The following is a 17,763-nucleotide window of genomic DNA, read 5'->3' as shown; positions in this document are numbered from 1 at the left end:
TTTTTTTTTTGAGACATGGTCTCACTCTGTTGCCCAGGCTGAAGTGCTGCAACCTCCACATCTGGGTTCAAGTGATTGTCCCACCCCGGCCTCCCAAGTAGCTGGGACTATAGGCACACAAAACCACACCAGGCTAATTTTTGTATTGTTTGGTAGAGACAGGGTTTCACCATGTTGGCCAGGCTGGTCTCAAACTCCTGATCTGCTTGCTGCAGCCTCCCAAAGGGCTGGTATTACAGATGTGAGCCACCGCACACGGCCTTTTTTTCCATTGTCTTAAGTGGAAGGTTAGGTAATTGATTGAAGAGTATATTTTTAAAATATAGGCACTTATAAGTTTTAAGATGTAGAGTATCATTTTAAGGCATTCTTACATACAACTGTTTTACTAATTATATATTATTCTGCATTTAATTAAATCTAGTTTAATGTTATCTACTAAGCAACAACTTGAGTATATGAAGCTTGGTAGCTTATCTTTAAATGACAAATATAAAGCATGTAATTGTAAATTTAAACATATCACTGATTTTTTCCCACTGTTAATCTAATTATGTATTTCTGTACTGCTGTTGCATTACTAACAAAATTTAAAACTGAAATTAAAATATATGAAATATATGTTTCATTTCCAGTTTGATATAAAAAATATATTACAATTTTGTGCCTATTCAGTAATTTTAGAAAATGCAGAATTCTAGTTCTGACGGGTTTGCTAATGCTTTTCTGAAGGAAAAAAAAATGTGTTTCACAGTTGAGTAAAAAACATTTGGGTTCATAAAATTAGTGTGGTTTATCTCCAACTTGACTCATGTCTCAGTTCAAATTCTCAGTGTTAACATTATAAGCAAGTATGCCAGAGCCCGATTAGGAATTTAGTACTATATATTTCTAGTCTGTAAAAATAAATCACAAATTCCAAACAACTTTATGTAATCAAAGATAAATAATTGAGTAATACTTACTCATTCTATATTTAGAGCTTCCCAACAAATGAATTTGTTTTTGTAAGTAGACAGGGTTTTGCTCTGTTGCCCAGGCTGGAGTGCAATGGTATGATCTTAGCTTACCGGAGCCTCGAACTCCTGGGTTGAGGAAATCCTCCCACCTTATCCTCTTCCCAAGTAGGTGGAACTACAGGAACACACCACCACACTGGGCTGTTTTTTAATTTTCATTTTTAGTAAGGATAGGATCTCACTATGTTGCCCAGGCTGGTCTCAAATTCCTAGGCTCAAGCCATCCTTGTGCCTTGGTTTCCCAAAGTGTGAGGATTATAGGTGTGAGCCACCAGGCCCAGCCCACCATCTTCTTATTGCCCTTCTTTGTTAAGCTTCTGCAAAGCTTAGCAAAAGCAGTGGCTTCTGCTCTTACTGCATTTAAAAATAGGCCATGACTTCAAAGAACCCCTGAGTTGGAAGGGTCCTTGACATTCCAAATGGTCAGTTAAGTCTCTACTGAACAATCGAAAGATAGCTTAATTCCTCTAAGAGTTACTCATTCCATTTTGAAATGTCAAAGTTCTTTATTCTGATTCAAAGTCTAAGACCCATAACATCTACCCCCAATTATTTCTAAATCTGCCTTCTAAAATTCCAAAGAAAAGTTTAATTCTTCTTCATGACAGTCTTTTAATTATTTTAGAATAGAATAAAATCAGAGAAAAGTGCCTTTGAAAGGCACTCTCCTGGTTTTCCAATCACCTCAATCCTTTTTTTCTACTATTCTTCCTCATAATTTATTTTCATTTCTGAAGATAATTTAGGCTTTGGAGCTCAGTCCTTGATTCGATAAATTTTTTTCCTCAGAGAACAAATCCTATTTTGACATTTGTATTTAACTGACTTGTTTATCTATGTAGTTGTATCCAAACTGCAATCTTACATCTTCACTTGACCCTTCAGATATTCTCAATCTCAGATGAAGCATATTAATAACAATTTGACCATTTGTCCCGAATTTTTGTTTTTTCTTCCCATATGCCTCCAATTTCTGTAATGATACTTCCAATTTCCCAGTTGCCTCAATTGAAAACTGAGATCATGTGATGACATATAGCTCTCCCCTTATTCTCTTCTACATTAAACTGATTGAATCTTATTCTTTTTTTTTTCTTTTTTGAGACAGGGTCTCACTTTGTTGCCCAGGAGGGAGTACAGTGGCACAATCATGGCACACTGCAACCTCCTCCTCCTGGGCTCAAGTGATCTTCCCACCCTAGCCTCCGAGTAGCTGGGACTGTAGGTGCATGCCACCATGTCTGCTTAATTTGTTTTTTGTGTTTTTTTCGAGACAAAGTTTCGCTCTTGTTGCCCAGGCTACAGTGCAGTGACCTGATCTCAGTTCACTGCAACCTCCGCCTCCTGAATTCAGACGATTCTCCTGCCTCAGCCTTGCAAGTAGCTGGCATTACAGGAGTGTGCCACCACACCCAGCTAATTTTTGTATTTTTAGTAGAGATGGGGTTTCACCATGTTGGCCAAGTTGGTCTCAAACTCCTGACCTGAGGTGATCCACCCACCTCGGCCTCCCAAAGTGCTGGGATTACAGGAGTGAGCCACCGTGCTCAGCCTATTTGTATTTTTTGTAGAGACAGCGTTTTACCATGCTTCCTAGACTGGTCTCAAACTCCTGGGCTCAAGCGATCTACCTGCCTTAGCCTCCCAAAGTGCTGGGATTCCAGGTATGAGCACTGTGCTCAGCCTAATTCTTTCTTTGAAATAAGATCTTGATTATCTCATGCCTACACTGTTGCCATAGCTCCTCAAATGTTCTGTGGAGTTATCTCTTAACACACCCTCCATCCTACCATCAGCCATAAGATTCATTTTCCTAAATAACAGATTTCAGAATCATTTCTCTATTAAAATTTTGATGGTTGTCCAATGCATAAAATGTAAACTCTAAGCTTCTCAATATGACTTTTAAGTTTTACAATAGCTCCACTCTTAAGAATCCAACCTAATCTCTTTAATATTCTCTACTGCAAACTTCTCCCTCATGGTCTTGTAATACCCCATGTTTATTACTGGCTTTGTAAAAATCTTTTTAAACTTAAAAAAATGAAATGGAACACAGTAAAGTACATGAAACAAATGTAGAGCTTAATAATTATAAAGTGAACATCTACAGAACCATCACCCAAATCAAGAAATAAACACTGCTTGCACCCCAGAAGACTTTTTCTCATGTAACCCTTCTTGATCACACCCTAATCCCTTAGCAGTAACCACTATCTCGACTTAACAGTAATTGTGTGCTTTCTACATAGTTTTACCACCCAGGTACATCCTTAAATATTTTAGTTTGCCTCTTTTTGAATTATACTTTATGTGTTCTTTCATCAACACTACTTGTAAGACTTTTCAGGTTGCTGTGTAATTGTAGTTTCATTGTTATAATTCAGGGTTTCTCAACCTTTGCACTATTGACATTGGGAGTGATACTTTGTTGTGGTGGCTGTCCCATGTATTGCAGGACGTTTAGTGGCATCCCCTGCACCATCCATTAGAAGTCAGTAGTGCTTTCCCATTTGACAACCAAAAAATGTCTCCGGATATTGCCAAATGTCTCCTAGGAGGCAAAAATCACTCCTGGTAGAGGACTACTGCACTACTTAATTCACTTCCATTACTCATTCATCCATGTGTTCCATTCTATGAATATATCACAGTTATTTTTCCAATCTACCACCACAAAAATAATGCTGTTATGAACACTCTTATGAAAGTCTTCAGAAGCATATACACATTCATTTTTCTAGAACGGGAATCGCTGGGTCATTTCGGTATAAGGCTCACCCGTTTTTCCAAAGTGGTTGTATCATACGAGAAAATACACTGTTATATATGCTCCTCAAAAGCCTAAGTATTACCCATAAGATACTAAGGCATAAGCAACTATAGAGATTTTCTCCCTCCCATCCAATTTACCAATTCCATTCCTGTAATTTTCCCCCATCCTCCAGCTCCTCCTTATCTTGTTTTCTACCCTAATTACAACTGGCCTTCAAGTCTTAGAGGATGTCCACCTTTTCGCAGGGGAGAACAACACTATCTCCTATTGCCCTCCCCTTTCCCTAAACTTGAATAGCATTTCTGAACCGAACTACTCATTTTTCGTTAGTCACATACTCCCCAAAACTGTGAGCTCTTAGGCAGCACAAAAGCTACCTTTTTATTTCTAATTTGAAATAAAGGATCCAGCCGGGCGAGGTGGCTCACGCCTGTAATTCCAGCACTTTGGGAGGCCAAGGCAGGAGGATCGCTTGATCCCAGGAATTTGAGACCAGCCTGGGCAACAGTGGGAACCTGTCTCCAAAAAAGAGAGGAGAAATAAAGAATCCCTTTGTGGCCTAAAGTAATCTAGCTACACATATATAAATGTTCAACAAAGATACCTTGAGTGAATGAGAATAGACAAGCTTTGCAACCTCCTGAGCCTGAAAGTAACTGAGATTTAAAAGGCAGTAACAGCCAGGAAATCTGAATTCTAGTCCTGGCTCTCATCCATGCAACTACAACGTGAACTTGGGCAAGTGATTTCCCCTCTCTGGACATCGGTTTCTTCATCTGCAAAAGTGTTAGAACAGATGACCTCTGAAGTCCCCTCCAGTGCTAGAATTCGGTAGGAAAACTGAACTTCATCAAATCGAGCCTGAGGATGAGACCGGAAGTGGGGGTTGGGGAGTCCCTCGGTTGTTGACCCGGGTTGTGGTGGCGGTGGGGTTCCTCTGTTGCTCCATGGAGCTCCACGAAACCGGCACGACAGCTGAAGTCAGCCGCCAGGGCGGGGACCAGAGGTGCCGACCGCTACAGGCCATCCCCAGTGTACCTAAATACCGCTACCGGGACACCGGGACCGGCAGTGCGGGCGAGTCAGCCCCACGTACGGCCTCTCTGGGAAGGCCAGCCTGGGGCATGAGACACCTCGGGGCCGGCCGCCGGCCAAAGGAGAGCCCAGTCGCTCACCCGGTTGGGATATTCCTTCTCCACACAGTCTCCACACATCGCGAAACAGTCAACAGGGAACGTCCTCCAACGCTTCCGGGAAGACGAAAACTCGCGAGAGCTGAGATACGGTTACCGCATGCGCCCAAGTACTCGACTCCTGGGTCTTCTGTCTCTGGAACCGATCCGAAGTCTCCGCCCCTTAGCAACTGTTGTCAGGGCAGGGCACAGTCTCCTTGGCACCATGTGTCGGCAAAGGGTGGGGCTCCAGAAACCTCTGAAGAAAGGGGAAGAAACCTTATGCACTGACAGATGCGGGGGGAAGGGAAAGCGGATCTTGGGCTGAGTGAAGTTCTCACAGATGCCTTCCTGAGCTTAAGCTGACAAGAAAGGCAAATCACCACACACAAGAGAGGGAATTATTTCTCGCTACCCTATAGACAAATCTGAAATGTTAATAAATACCTTTCTGTACCATTTCTTAATGCAATGAAAGTGAGTAAGAGACCAGATCTCAGCAGGTGAATAAACAGTAACTTAACTGTTTGGGAAGAGACACTTAGAGCGCTGCAGAAAATCTCCTAAAACGAACACTTAAAATATTAGTAATAATTAGCCGTTCCAGAGTCCTCTGGGGGACATAGCAATGAGGAACGTATTTCTATCTCTCTCAGGTGTCACAGATGCACCTCAGTGGCAAGCAAGCACTATGTAAATAGAAAAATGACCAGGTGAGTTTTCCCTGTATCATTTCCCAATCCTGTGGATCTCAATATCCTTTTGATTGGCGCCCCGCCTCTTTCTTTCTCTATGTATTGAAAGCATCTTATTATTCGCAACGATCTAATTAACTTGAATACGAATCTCCGAGGTTCGTCTCTGCATCAGAACAATGTGTCTTCATCACACTCCCCTACTCCAATGGGAATATCAGCATCCTCCCTCAGCCCTTCTTTATTGCTGTCAAGTCAGTGAAGAAAGATTAGGAAGCAGGTGAGACTCTGGGATCCAGATTCCTTAAAGAAGAGATTAATAACCATTTCAAAGCACAGCAGTTTAATTGGGTTTGCTACTATGGGAATTATTTTTCCACGGAAGCATTGAAATTGTAACCTTTCGTATTTCAACTTTTAGTAAGTATCTGCAACTGTTATTAAAAATCATAGGTGTGCTAAGAAACACTGCATGATCTAGAGCCATCAGAGTTTATTACTGGAATAATTATAATGCCTCCCATTTGTATGACACTTTCAACCTTTCAAAAGTGTCCTCATTTCAGTTTGTAATTTTATGCTATTACGACCCTATGTGATTGGTAAGAAAAATATATCTCCTCTTTTCATATGAGGAAACCACAGAAGTGAGTGGTTAAAGGTCTTGTCTATGGTAAGAAAGCTACTTTGTAGTCAGCCAGGGCTAGGACTCTTGCTGTCCTTGGCTCAATTTCTGTCTAATACAGTAGCACTAGCCACTTATGGCTATAAAGCACTTTACGGCAAGTTTGAACTGAGATTGTGCTGTATGTACATTCTGCACACTAGATTTGGAAGATTTCGTATTAAAATATGTAAAAATCTTAATAAATGTATATGGTTATGTTGAAATAATTTTTGACATACTGGGTTAAATAAATGTATTATTAAATTAATTTCACCTGGTTCTTTTTTAATGTGGCTACTAGAAAATTAAAAATTACACATGTACCTTTCATATTCCTATTGGACCGGGCTAGTCTATTCATTTTATTTTTCTTTTTTAAGGCAGAGTCTCACTCTATCACCCAGGCTGGAGTGCAGTGGCGCAATCTCGGCTCACTGCAACCTCCGGTTCCTGGGTTCAAATGATTCTTATGCCTCAGCCTCCCAAGTAGCTGGGACTACAGGAGCACACAACCATGGCCAGCTAATTTTTTGTATTTTTAGTAGAGATGGGGTTTCACCAGGTTGGCCAGGCTGGTCTCAATTTCCTGGTCTCAAGTGATGCACCTGCCTCGGCCTCTCAAAGTGGTGGGATTACAGGCATGAGCCATGGCCCCTGGCTCAATTCTCTCTCTTCATCCATTTTTAAATGCTTCTCTGTTTTTAAAGTCTAATACTGACTTTTAATCCTTTCCTATTCCCCAGATACTCACAGTTTAGTCTGAGAGATAAAATGAGCATGAGTACCAATAATTACTGGCAGATTGGGGTATAAGAACACAAAATGGTGAGACTTCACCCATGTGGAGTATTAGGAAAGAGGAATTTGGGCCTTAAAGCATGTATAGGATTTCAAAAAGCAGAGTTTTCTTTTGTTTGGTATAGAAATTTCAGGTGGACCATGCCAAGGAGTTTGGATTGTATTCCACATGTGGTAGAGCCACAGAAGGTTTCAGCAAGAGAGTGTTGCCAGAGATGTGGTTTAAAATTGTTTTAGGCTGAGTGTAGTGGCTCACACCTGTCATGCCAGCCCTTTGGGAGGCCAAGGCAGGAGGATAGCTTGAAGCCAGGAGTTCAAGACCGGCTTGGGCAACATAGTGAGACTGTCTTTACAAAAAATTTAAAAATTAACCTGGTGTGGTGGTGTGCACCTGCAGTCCTAGCTACTCAGGAGGCTGAGGCCGGAAGATCTCTTGAGCCTAGGAGTCTGAGGCTGTAATGAGCTATGATCATGCCACTGCACCCCCACCTGGGCAACAGAGCGAGATCTTGTCCCTAAAAAAAATTAATAAATAAAGAAGATTATTTTAGCTGCATTTTATTGGGACTTAACGGAACTGGAAAAAAATGGACGTGCAAAAGGCAGACGCTAACAGGAACCACAAGGGGGAGATGTACAGCTTTCTGCCTCATCACTGAGCATGTACACGACAGAAATTAATTAATTAAAAATTGCACTACAATCATAGATCTCAAAGAGTATACCCATTAGCATGAATTGATTTCATAATCTAAGGCATGAAAGACAATCTACATGTTTATAAATTTTTTTTACCTTCCCAGAGTTATATCATAACTTGTTATTAAAATGAGCAAGAGAAAAAAAATGGTCATCATATTCATGGTCACAAAAGCTCAAGAGCTCAGGGCTATCTGTCCAGTGAAGTCATCCATTTAAATCTAGTCACATTCAGAGAAGAGAGGCAGGAAGTGAGACTCGGGGGAGGAGGTAGACAGAACCAGAAATTAAAGTGTGATTGTGGTAATGGGAATACAAAATTATCTGAGGTTGACAGATGGAAGAAAGGAAAATAGAGGCTACAAATCAGAAGGAGATTAGCACCTGAATGAAATGAACAAGTAGTGGTGTAACATAAGAAAAACAGTAAAAAAAAAAAAAAAAAAAAGTCTATTTCCTTTTCTCTTATAGGTAACTATATAAAGTTAGCAGAATCAATTTTATATTTCAATAGAATTTTCTCTGGAACAATACCCTGCTTTTATATGTCTTTAATAAATAGGTGATGTCCACGATGTATATCAAACATACAATGTTGCAGTTCACGTATGAGCTCATCTCTTGTTAAAGGAATTGATTAAAGAAAATCTAAATGTTAAAATGGCCCTAACTGCTGGCTCAATTACATGTGCTAAACTATATCCCTGGGGCAAGATGACGGATTTCCCTAAAGAGTGCAGTTTGAATCTCCTTTCGACACCTTCTATTTTTTCTTCTGCCTTATAACGCCAAGAGACTAAAAGGATACAATGCTGATCTATTCATCTTTTGTTGAAAGGAAGGAAAAAGTGCCCCAGCCTTTATGGTAACATCCTCAGACCAATTTCACAGATGGAGGAGAGGATGCTCATCTCCAAGCAGAAGCTCATCTGCTTGGTGAAGGTATAGGTCATTCTTTCCATTGTGTCAGGGAAAGTGTGAAATAAGAGGCTGTGGTTGTCTTCACCTGATGTCACCTGCCAGATATGAATGAAATAGCAGTAATTCTGGGTTAACACAGTGAATACAGGTGAGCCTGGCTGAGGACAGGTCCAAAAGCACTCCTAGAAGTTCAGGGTCAGCAGATTTTTTTCTTAGCTCAGTGGCAGAGTTAGACTTTCTTCCTTTTAGGGTTCTCCTGCCCAACTTCAGGCTACTTCCCCATTCACAAGATAAACTCCAGCCTTTCAAACACATTTATTTATTTATTGCTTTTTAAAACTTTATTTCAACATAAGTATGCTTACAGAAGTACATTCATATTGGTTAATAGAATGCAATTTAAGTTTATAAACTTATCCTGTACAATTTGAATTTAAAAACTTGGTACATGGTTTTAGATTTTAAAAATGATTTTCAGTCTGGTTTATTTTTTGTCTATTACATATGTATAAAAGATCCTCCATCAAATGCTGCAAAAACCTTGAGAAAATTACGTTTGGTTTGCCTCAGAAAAATAACATGCATTGCACTGCTTAAGTTTATAAAATTGGTGCAAAAAAAATTGTTGTAATGCTTCAATTCCAGTTTAGAAAGTTCAGTAACTAATAAATATGGAAATAGGTGTACAGGAGCCTATGCACACATATGAAACTGTAAATATCTAATTTAGGTAATATTACATGTAGATTATAAATCTACACACACCAAGATTCAGATAATTTCTTCAATCTGAACTAACACTATTTGTTCACTTCATCTGCTGAGGTCAGTCAGGGAACTGGACATAGTGGTTGTTTTTTTGATGTATGCAAAAAAGAAAATTGAGTTTCTTCCTCAGCTTTTCAGTCCAGAAGTCAGTGTACTACGAGCAAGGTATTCCTTATGTTGTCAACATTCATGGAGTGACATACAATGAGGTCTACTTGGGTTTTAATTTGTATCAACACTCATATCCAAAATAGTCTACAAAGTTAATGACCACATGACTTTAGAAGTGACTCCAAAAAATAAAATGGCCCTGCTTAGAAGATTAGAACAAAACATTCAGCAATAGTTATAAGAAGTCTTAAAAAAAAAAAAAAAGCAGCCCCTTGTGAATTATACCTGAATTTTTAAAAGTAGCCCCCAAATAAGAAGTAGCTCTGAAAAACAAAGAGGAAAAAATATAACTTAAAATATCTTTAAAACCAATGTGGATATAGGTTCAAAAGATGAATTAAAAGAAATTCATTTGCTTAAGTCTACCTAGGATTAAGGCTTATAGGGTATTCTAGTATTTCAAGTTTGTTACTAGTTACTAAACATCAATTTACAAATAACATGTCAATTTTTTCAAACATATGACATTTAAAAGCAAGGGAATAGCCGTTATTTCCCTAGATTCTGTTTTTTTTTTCCCACTCTCCTCACTTTTTTTCAAATATATATTCTCATTTCCATACAAAGTTTTCATGATATATGTCAAAATTTCTTAAATTGTAGCTTCTGGGGAAATATTATCTTTCAAATCTTACATGGATTGGGGTGGATTTTTAAAAATATTTTATGTATGTATGTATGTACATAGAGATGGGTCTCACTGTGTTGCCCAAGCTAGTCTTGAATTCTTGGGCTCAAGCAATCCTCCTGCCTCAGCCTCCCACAGTTCTGGGATTGTAGGCATGAGTCACCACAACTAGCCAGAAGGAATTTAATAATCAAAATGCAATTGGGTTTCAGATATTTTACTGTGGGTTTTTTTCTTCCCTCAGTGTGTTCCTCAAGGATACAGTAAGACTTAGAGCAGGCTTTTGTTCTCTTCCACCTATACATGGACTCTAAGAGGTAGAGTTTGGAATTTTTAGAGAAACTGGGAAAGTGAGGAAAGGGAAGTCAAGAGACCTCTGTTTTGTCCTGGAGAATGGCTAGCAGATGGAAGGTTTACTTCAAGGTAACCCAGGCACAAAATTCACAGAAATCAAAAAACCTGGGTAGTGTTGAAAAGAGTAGTTTTGATTTGGAATGGAGAAGGGGTACATAGAAGCGGCAAGGAATATCTGGAAAATAACATGGTGATTTAAAGTTAAAATATTAGATTTCAGTCCTCATTGTAACAATATAATTTGAGGGCCCTAAACAAGTTGCTTACTGGCTGGCCTTCAATTTTTTCATCTGTAAAATAATGACAATAATAAATACACCTTCACACAGGCTTGCTTTATAAAATGATACACAAATATTTTTGATATATGTGTTTTTACATATGACTTGAGGGTTTTATGAAAAATAACTCTAGCCTAGGCCAGGCGAGGTGGTTCACACTTGTAATCCCAGCACTCTGGGAGGCTGAGGCGGGCGGATCATGAGGTCTGGCATTCAAGATGAGTCTGGCCCACATGGTGAAACCCCATCTCTACTAAAAATACCAAAAAAAAAAAAAAAGAAAGAAAGAAAGAAAAGAAAAATAACTCTAGCCTTAAGCCTGAGGTAGTAGAAGGAAGGACAATAAATTAAGGAAGAGGACTGGTAATAACTCAAACTGCCTGATGTGTGAATGCATGTCTGCTGAAGTGGGTAATATGAGACTGTGTACTTTAACAAATTTGTACAAAGTGATTTGTATGTAACTGGAGAAACTGAGTGAGCATGTTGTGTTGGAGAGGATGCTGTGGTAGAAGGGTCATGTTAGGGAAGAAACCACAGGAGATGGAGAAAAAGAAAGGCCAGGCTCCTCCAGGAATTGGATTTGGAAAGCTACATCAAGGCACAATGAGAAAGGGAGCCTTTTTTGGAAGTGCTACTTCGGGCTCTACCTAATCACAGATTCCCAACCCTTCTAGTTCTTTGTCCTTTTTCCTCTTTACAAAATCTTCTTTGAGAACTAATGAGAGGGCCGGACACGGTGGCTCATGCCTGTAATCCCAGCACTTTGAGAGGCAGAGGCAGGCAGATCACTTGAGGCCAGGAAATGGAGACCAGCTGGCCAACATGGTAAAACCTTATCTCTACTAAAAATACAAAAAATTAGCCAGGTGTGGTGGCACATGCCTGTAGTCCCAGCTACGCAGGAGGCTAACGCAGGAGAAGCACTTGAATCCGGAAGGTGGAAGTTGCAATGAGCCTACATCACGCCACTGCGCTCCAGCAAGGGCAAGAGAGTGGGGATCAAAAAAAAAAAAAAAAAAAAAAGAACTAATGAGAAAGTAGTGCATAGCAGGGTTTGAGAGAACTGAGGCATATTATTAAGCAACTATAGTAGATGGTGCCAAGAATGTAACAGTATCATAAATCTCATTATGTCACTGCTTTAAAAGCTCCGTGATTCTCTCTTTTTTTTTTTTAAGATGGGGTTTCACCATATTGGTCAGGCTGGTCTTGAACTCCCGACCTCAGGTGATCCGCCCGCCTCAGCCTCCCAAAGTGCTAGGATTACAGGCGTGAGCCACTGCACCCGGCAAGCTCCGTGATTCTCTATTGCCCTCAGGATAAAGACAAAATTCCTTCCTACAGCACCCACAGCTTTTTAAAAGTTGGCCCCATCTACTTCTGTAGCCCCATGTCTTGCTGCTCCCTACCTCCCTTCCTGCTGTCATCCCATTTCCTGTTTCTAGCCTCACCAATTCCTCATGGCCCTCACCACACCGAAGTCTTCTTTCTAGTTTTTTGTGTGCTGCTCCTTCTGCCCAGAATAGCCCTTTCTCTGCTTATTGAATTCATATTCAGGTTCTCAGACATGGCTCAAACATCACCTCTTCCATAAAGACTGGAAATTAGTATCCCTTTCCAAATCTCTCCCAAGTAGCTGGAATTACAGACATGCCCAGGTAATTTTTTTTATTTAGTAGAGATGGGGTTTCACCATGTTGGTCAGGCTGGTCTTGATCTCCTGACCTCAGGTGATCCACTCGCCTTGGCCTCCCAAATTAATAACAGTTTATTAATTCCCCTATTATAGTATACACAGTCAGCTCTTGACTGCAAACTTGAGGGTCATGCTTGTTTCCCAGGGTTATACCAGACACATAGGTGCTCAGTAAATATTTTTTGATTGATTACAAAAGCTGAACACACAGTTTCACTCTTCCTACCACCTTACTCCAAACTCCATAGCCAAAGGCAGCTACCATCCCACCTATCTCATTTGGATTTTGCTCTGTGCATTCCAGGTCTTCGCTTTCAACAGTTTTGAAATTTGAGAAGGAAAACAAACGAAAATAATTAGGAAAGTTTTGGTTAGAAATTAGTATCCCTTTTTCAATGAATAACCAATAATTTAATTGCTAAATCATGTCTTCATTCTGTGCCCACCAGAAGGAAGATTCTGCCTAAGACATGGATGACTCAACAAGGAAAACGACATGCCCTAATATCATTCGATATAACACCTCATTGCTCTCTAGAAATGATCTGTAAACTTAGCACTTTGCTGCTTCATTCCTGGAAGTTTAGCAACAGCTTCTTAACTTCAATTGGTTCTTTTTTTTTTTTTTTTTTTAGACAAAGTTTCACTCTTATTGCCCAGGCTGGAGTGCAATGGCATGATCTTAGCTCACTGCAAACTGTGCCTCCCAGGTTCAAGAGATTCTCTCCCACCTCAGCCTCCCAAGTAGCTGGGATTACAGGCACGTGCCACCACACCTGGCTAATTTTTTTACATTTAGTAGAGACGGGGTTTCACCATGTTGATCAGGCTGGTCTTGAACCCCTGACCTCAGGTGATCCACCTGCCTTGGCCTCCAAAAGTGTTGGGGTTACAGGTGCGAGCCACCACGCCCGGCCTTCAATTGGTTCTATACACTACTTTGTGTATCTCTTGTATAAATAATTGGATCCAGCCAGGTGTGATGGCTCACACCTGTAATCTCAGCACTTTGGGAGGCCAAGGAAGGAGGATTAATTGAGCTACAGAGTTCAAGACCAGCCTGGGCAACATGGCAAGACTCTGTCTCTACAAAAAATACAAAAATTAGCTGGGCAGTGGGTGTGGTGGTGTGTGCTTATAATCCCAGTTACTTGGGAGGCTGAAGTGGGAAGATCGCTTGAGCCTTGGAGGTCGAGACTGCAGTGAGCTGTGATTGCACCATTACACGGCAGCGAGCTGTGATTGCACCATTACACTGCAGCCTGGATGACAGAAACCTTGCCTCTAAATACATACATACATACATACATAATGGTTTTTGTTGACTTGGGCTGAAGGAAGGTAGTCACTCTTTTACCGGCAAGGTGTCTACATCAGAGCGTGTTACATTTCAGAAATCAGAATGGTGCTCAAAATGTAAATATACTTGGAAGAAGTAAAATAATGATATTAAAGCTCAGGAATTCAATTTCACTCAGATAATTTCTGGGGTACCTGCCTTAGGCTCACTTTTCACAATCAGGGTGCAAGGCAAGAAAAACCAGTGACCACAATACAGTGTAATAACTGCTCTTTGGAATGCTCCTGGGGCCCAGAGAAAGGGAAGCCTGGGAGAGGTCAGAGAGAGGAGGGGACACAGTCTCAGCAGATTTTCCAGAAGCACTGATCCATCCACAGACTCTTTAAGCTTAGACTTAGGGAACGTTGGGCAGGGTGTTCCCCTGACACAAGGAACAATATGTGCAAAAGTGCAGAAATGCTGAGACAAGTTTGGAAGGGGTGGTACCTAGGGGAGGTTGCATAGATCTAAGTAACGTCACATCCTTTCATGAAGAGGATAAAGTTTTGACCCTTTAGTCAGGGGACGTTGGCTTCAAAGTTATGCCTCAGCCCAGCATCTGTGAAGGTTGTGTAATGGATTTTAAATTGCTCAGGCTTCTTCCTACCATATACCTGGATCACATTTTCCACCAGAGTGGTGGTGCAGAGACACATAAATGTGGACTCACAGCCCAGCTCTGTCACTTACTAGCCATGATGAAACATGTGGGAAACGTACTAACTTCTATGCTCCCTCTCCCTCATTTGCAAAATGGGAATGTGCCTTCCTCATGGAATTGCTGTGAGAATTAAAGAAGAGAATCTACATAACCCAGGGTCTGACATATGTATTAAGTATTCCATAAATGTTAGCTATGATGATGAAGATGATTCCAATTGACCTAATACAGATGTAAGAATAAGTGACTAGTAATCATGGGGTGGTAATTAACTGCAACCTCATGAGAATCCCAGAGCTAGGAAAAGTCTTGAGAAGTCACTTAACATCTTCCTCTGCATCTAAGATCAATGCTTAAATCAACACTGTTTGACCCCGCCTATCACCAAGGGCTCTAATTATACTCAAGGAGAGGTGGGGAATAGAGGGAAGGGGTGAAATAAAATCACAAGTAGAAAGAAGGGAATGAGAGATAAAGGGAAAAGGAAGCGAAATGATAGGACAAATGAGACAGAAAATACACTTTTGTGGCAGATCTACCATTAAAGTCGCCTATTCCTGGCTTCAATCTTTCAGGGCAAGTGATGACTTCAAGTTAAAAAAGAACTAAAGGAGGCCAGGTGCTGTGGCTCATGCCTATAATTCCAGCACTTTGTGAGGCTGAGGCGGGCGGATCACAAGGTCAAGAGATTGAGACCATCCTAGACAACATGGTGAAACCCTGTCTCTACCAAAAATACAAAAATTAGCCGGGCGTGGTGGCACGTGCCTGTAATCCCAGCTACTCAAGAGGCTGAAGTAAAAGAATTGCTTGAACCCGGGAGGCGGACGTTGCAGTGAACCGAGATTGCGCCACTGCACTTCAGCCTGGCGACAGAGTGAGACTCTATTTAAAAAAAAAAAAACAACAAAAAAAAACAAAGGAAGAACTGGGAACTCCAAGAAGTCAATATATCCAATAATTCTAGAGAGGGCCAGGTATTAAAAGATCATAAGGAGAAGGAGTCATCTTTTACCTTTTTTGAGATGAAGTTTTGCTCTGTTGCCCAGGCTGGAGTAAAGTGGAGCAACCTTGGCTCACTGCAACCTCTGCTCCGCTGGATTCAAGCAATTCTCCTGCCTTAGCCTCCCTAGTAGCTTGAATTATAGGTGTCTACCACCACGCCCGGCTAATTTTTGTATTTTTAGTAGAGACAAGGTTTTACTATTTTGACCAGACTGGTGTCGAACTCTTCACCTCATGTGACCCACCCGCCTCGGTCTCCCCAAGAGCTAGGATTACAGGTATGAGCCACCGTTCACGGCCATCTTTTATCTTTTCTAATGAGCTCTTTTGAGTGCGTGCGTGCTTGCGTGCGTGCGTGCGTGCGTGCGTGCGTGCGTGAGTGCGTGCGTGCGTGACGTTCTCCCACTGTTGCCCAGACTGGAGTGTTAATGCTGTGATCTTGGCTCACTGCAACTTCCGCCTCCCGAGTTTAAGCGATTCGCCAGCCTCAGCCTCCTGAGTAGCTGGGATTGCAGGCGAGCACCACTTTGCCTGGCTAATTTTTGTTGTCGTTTTTAGTAGAGAAGAGGTCTCACTACGTTGCCCGGGCTCAAAGAAGCTCGTTATCAAATTCGAGAATATTTAGCGAATCTTTAGACAGACTATTGTGTGTATTAAGACTACTGATACTATGAAGGACTCAGAGACTCTCATAGATAACAAACAAAAATGCTAGACCAAACATTTACAGGTGAGATCTCTCTGAGAACCAAATTTTAGAGGTGTAGTCAAAGGGAAACATCCTTATATCATCCCATGTACAAAACAGTGAATACTGTTGGTCGTCACCTATTTATTTGGTAGAAGGAATTTTAGAAAGGCACAAACTGTCAGTAGTTTGAACAAAATGGTGTTCCTTTCTGGGGTTTTTGAACATCAACTCACACCCCTATGTGACTCTGACTTGCTACTCTTTTTGTTGTATTATTCTGTGAAGTATTTAGTCCTGAGAGATGATTCTGTCCTAATTATATTTTACCCACATGTCCGTCTTTTTCCAGTCTGCATTCTAGTTCATTTTCAGAGCATTCGCTCTCATGACCACTGTCTTGTTTTGTTTCGTTTTTAGATCTTCCTTCTCTTCCTTTAGTTACTGGCAGTTGAGCACGGATAATTCTGAACTGGGGCCAGGTGCTAATTAAGCAAAATAAGTGAAGCAAGTCAAAACTTCCAAAGACTTGGTTTCAGGTGAGTTAGCCACCACAGCATTTTCTTAGGTGTAATTTTATTTTGATTTGATTTCTGTGAGTCCTGTGGTTGGGACTGTCGTCTTTCTGCAGTGTGACAAAGCAATGCTAAAAGGATGTGTCAAGATACAGACAAATACATTTTTCAGCAGCTGGGCAACAGGGCAGAGCCTTGTGCCAGAGGCCTCAACCCAGTCCTCAGCAAAATCTTGAGGAAATTTTTTGATGTCACTATCGGTTTTTGGGGACATAGAGATTTTTGTGTTTTTGCCAGAATGAAAATTGGGTGGTGAATTTTCCGCCTTTGAAAGTTACTCCTAACTCATGTTTCATTTCTAAATAACAGAGTAAAGATATCATCAGGATGAACAAACAAGTTTTAGTGTATATTATGTATAAGACGCTGGCCAGGCACCAGGAGAACACAGAGAGGGAAGACATAATTTATGCTTAGATGATTTCCTATCTTGAGGAGATTAGATAAATGCATTTAAATACATAGATATATTTAACAAACAAATAAAAACTACCAGATAACACATGCCAAGTGCCAAACGGGTAATATATAACTAGGTTGGCTATATGGCCCAGTTTGTCCTGACAGTCCCAGTTCACACCTATGAGTTCAGAGTAATTGTGACCTCTTTAGCAAACATTACAATCTGGTTGGTAAATTATATGCTCACGTATGTACCAATGACTAATCTAGGAATCCAGAGGAAGGGGTGATTATCGGGCAGTTGGTGGTGAGTTTTTGAAACTGGCAGTACTTGAGTTGGGGCCGGGCGTGGTGGCTCACGCCTGTAATCCTAGCACTTTGGGAGACCGAGGTGGGTGGATCACCTGAGGTCAGGAGTTCAAGACCAGCCTGGCCATCATGGTGA

At 40.9% G+C, this 17,763-nt stretch overlaps 1 protein-coding gene across 8 annotated transcripts in view; it reads right to left on the bottom strand.

The window, feature by feature from the left end:
- Positions 1–5,139, bottom strand: part of CHURC1 (churchill domain containing 1) — a 32,111-nt gene extending 26,972 nt beyond the window's left edge. For 7 of the 8 annotated variants that reach the window (XR_005201160.1, XR_005201158.1, XR_005201159.1 and 4 more), the window contains exon 1: positions 4,971–5,126. Coding sequence is in view for 5 of the 8 variants with exons in the window: in XM_037740457.1 (XP_037596385.1) it covers positions 4,971–5,009 (39 nt within the window). In the remaining 3 variants the exon portion in view is untranslated. Of the gene's footprint in view, positions 1–4,970 lie in introns of all 8 variants that reach the window. The other variant, XM_017534010.2, reaches the window with a different exon arrangement.
- Positions 5,140–17,763: the final 12,624 nt, after the last annotated feature.

Source organism: Cebus imitator, unplaced genomic scaffold, assembly GCF_001604975.1.
Source record: "Cebus imitator isolate Cc_AM_T3 unplaced genomic scaffold, Cebus_imitator-1.0 Scaffold83, whole genome shotgun sequence".
Taxonomy (NCBI): domain Eukaryota; kingdom Metazoa; phylum Chordata; class Mammalia; order Primates; family Cebidae; genus Cebus; species Cebus imitator.
Note: the sequence above shows the minus strand (reverse complement) of the source record. Positions and strands in the feature narration are given on the sequence as shown.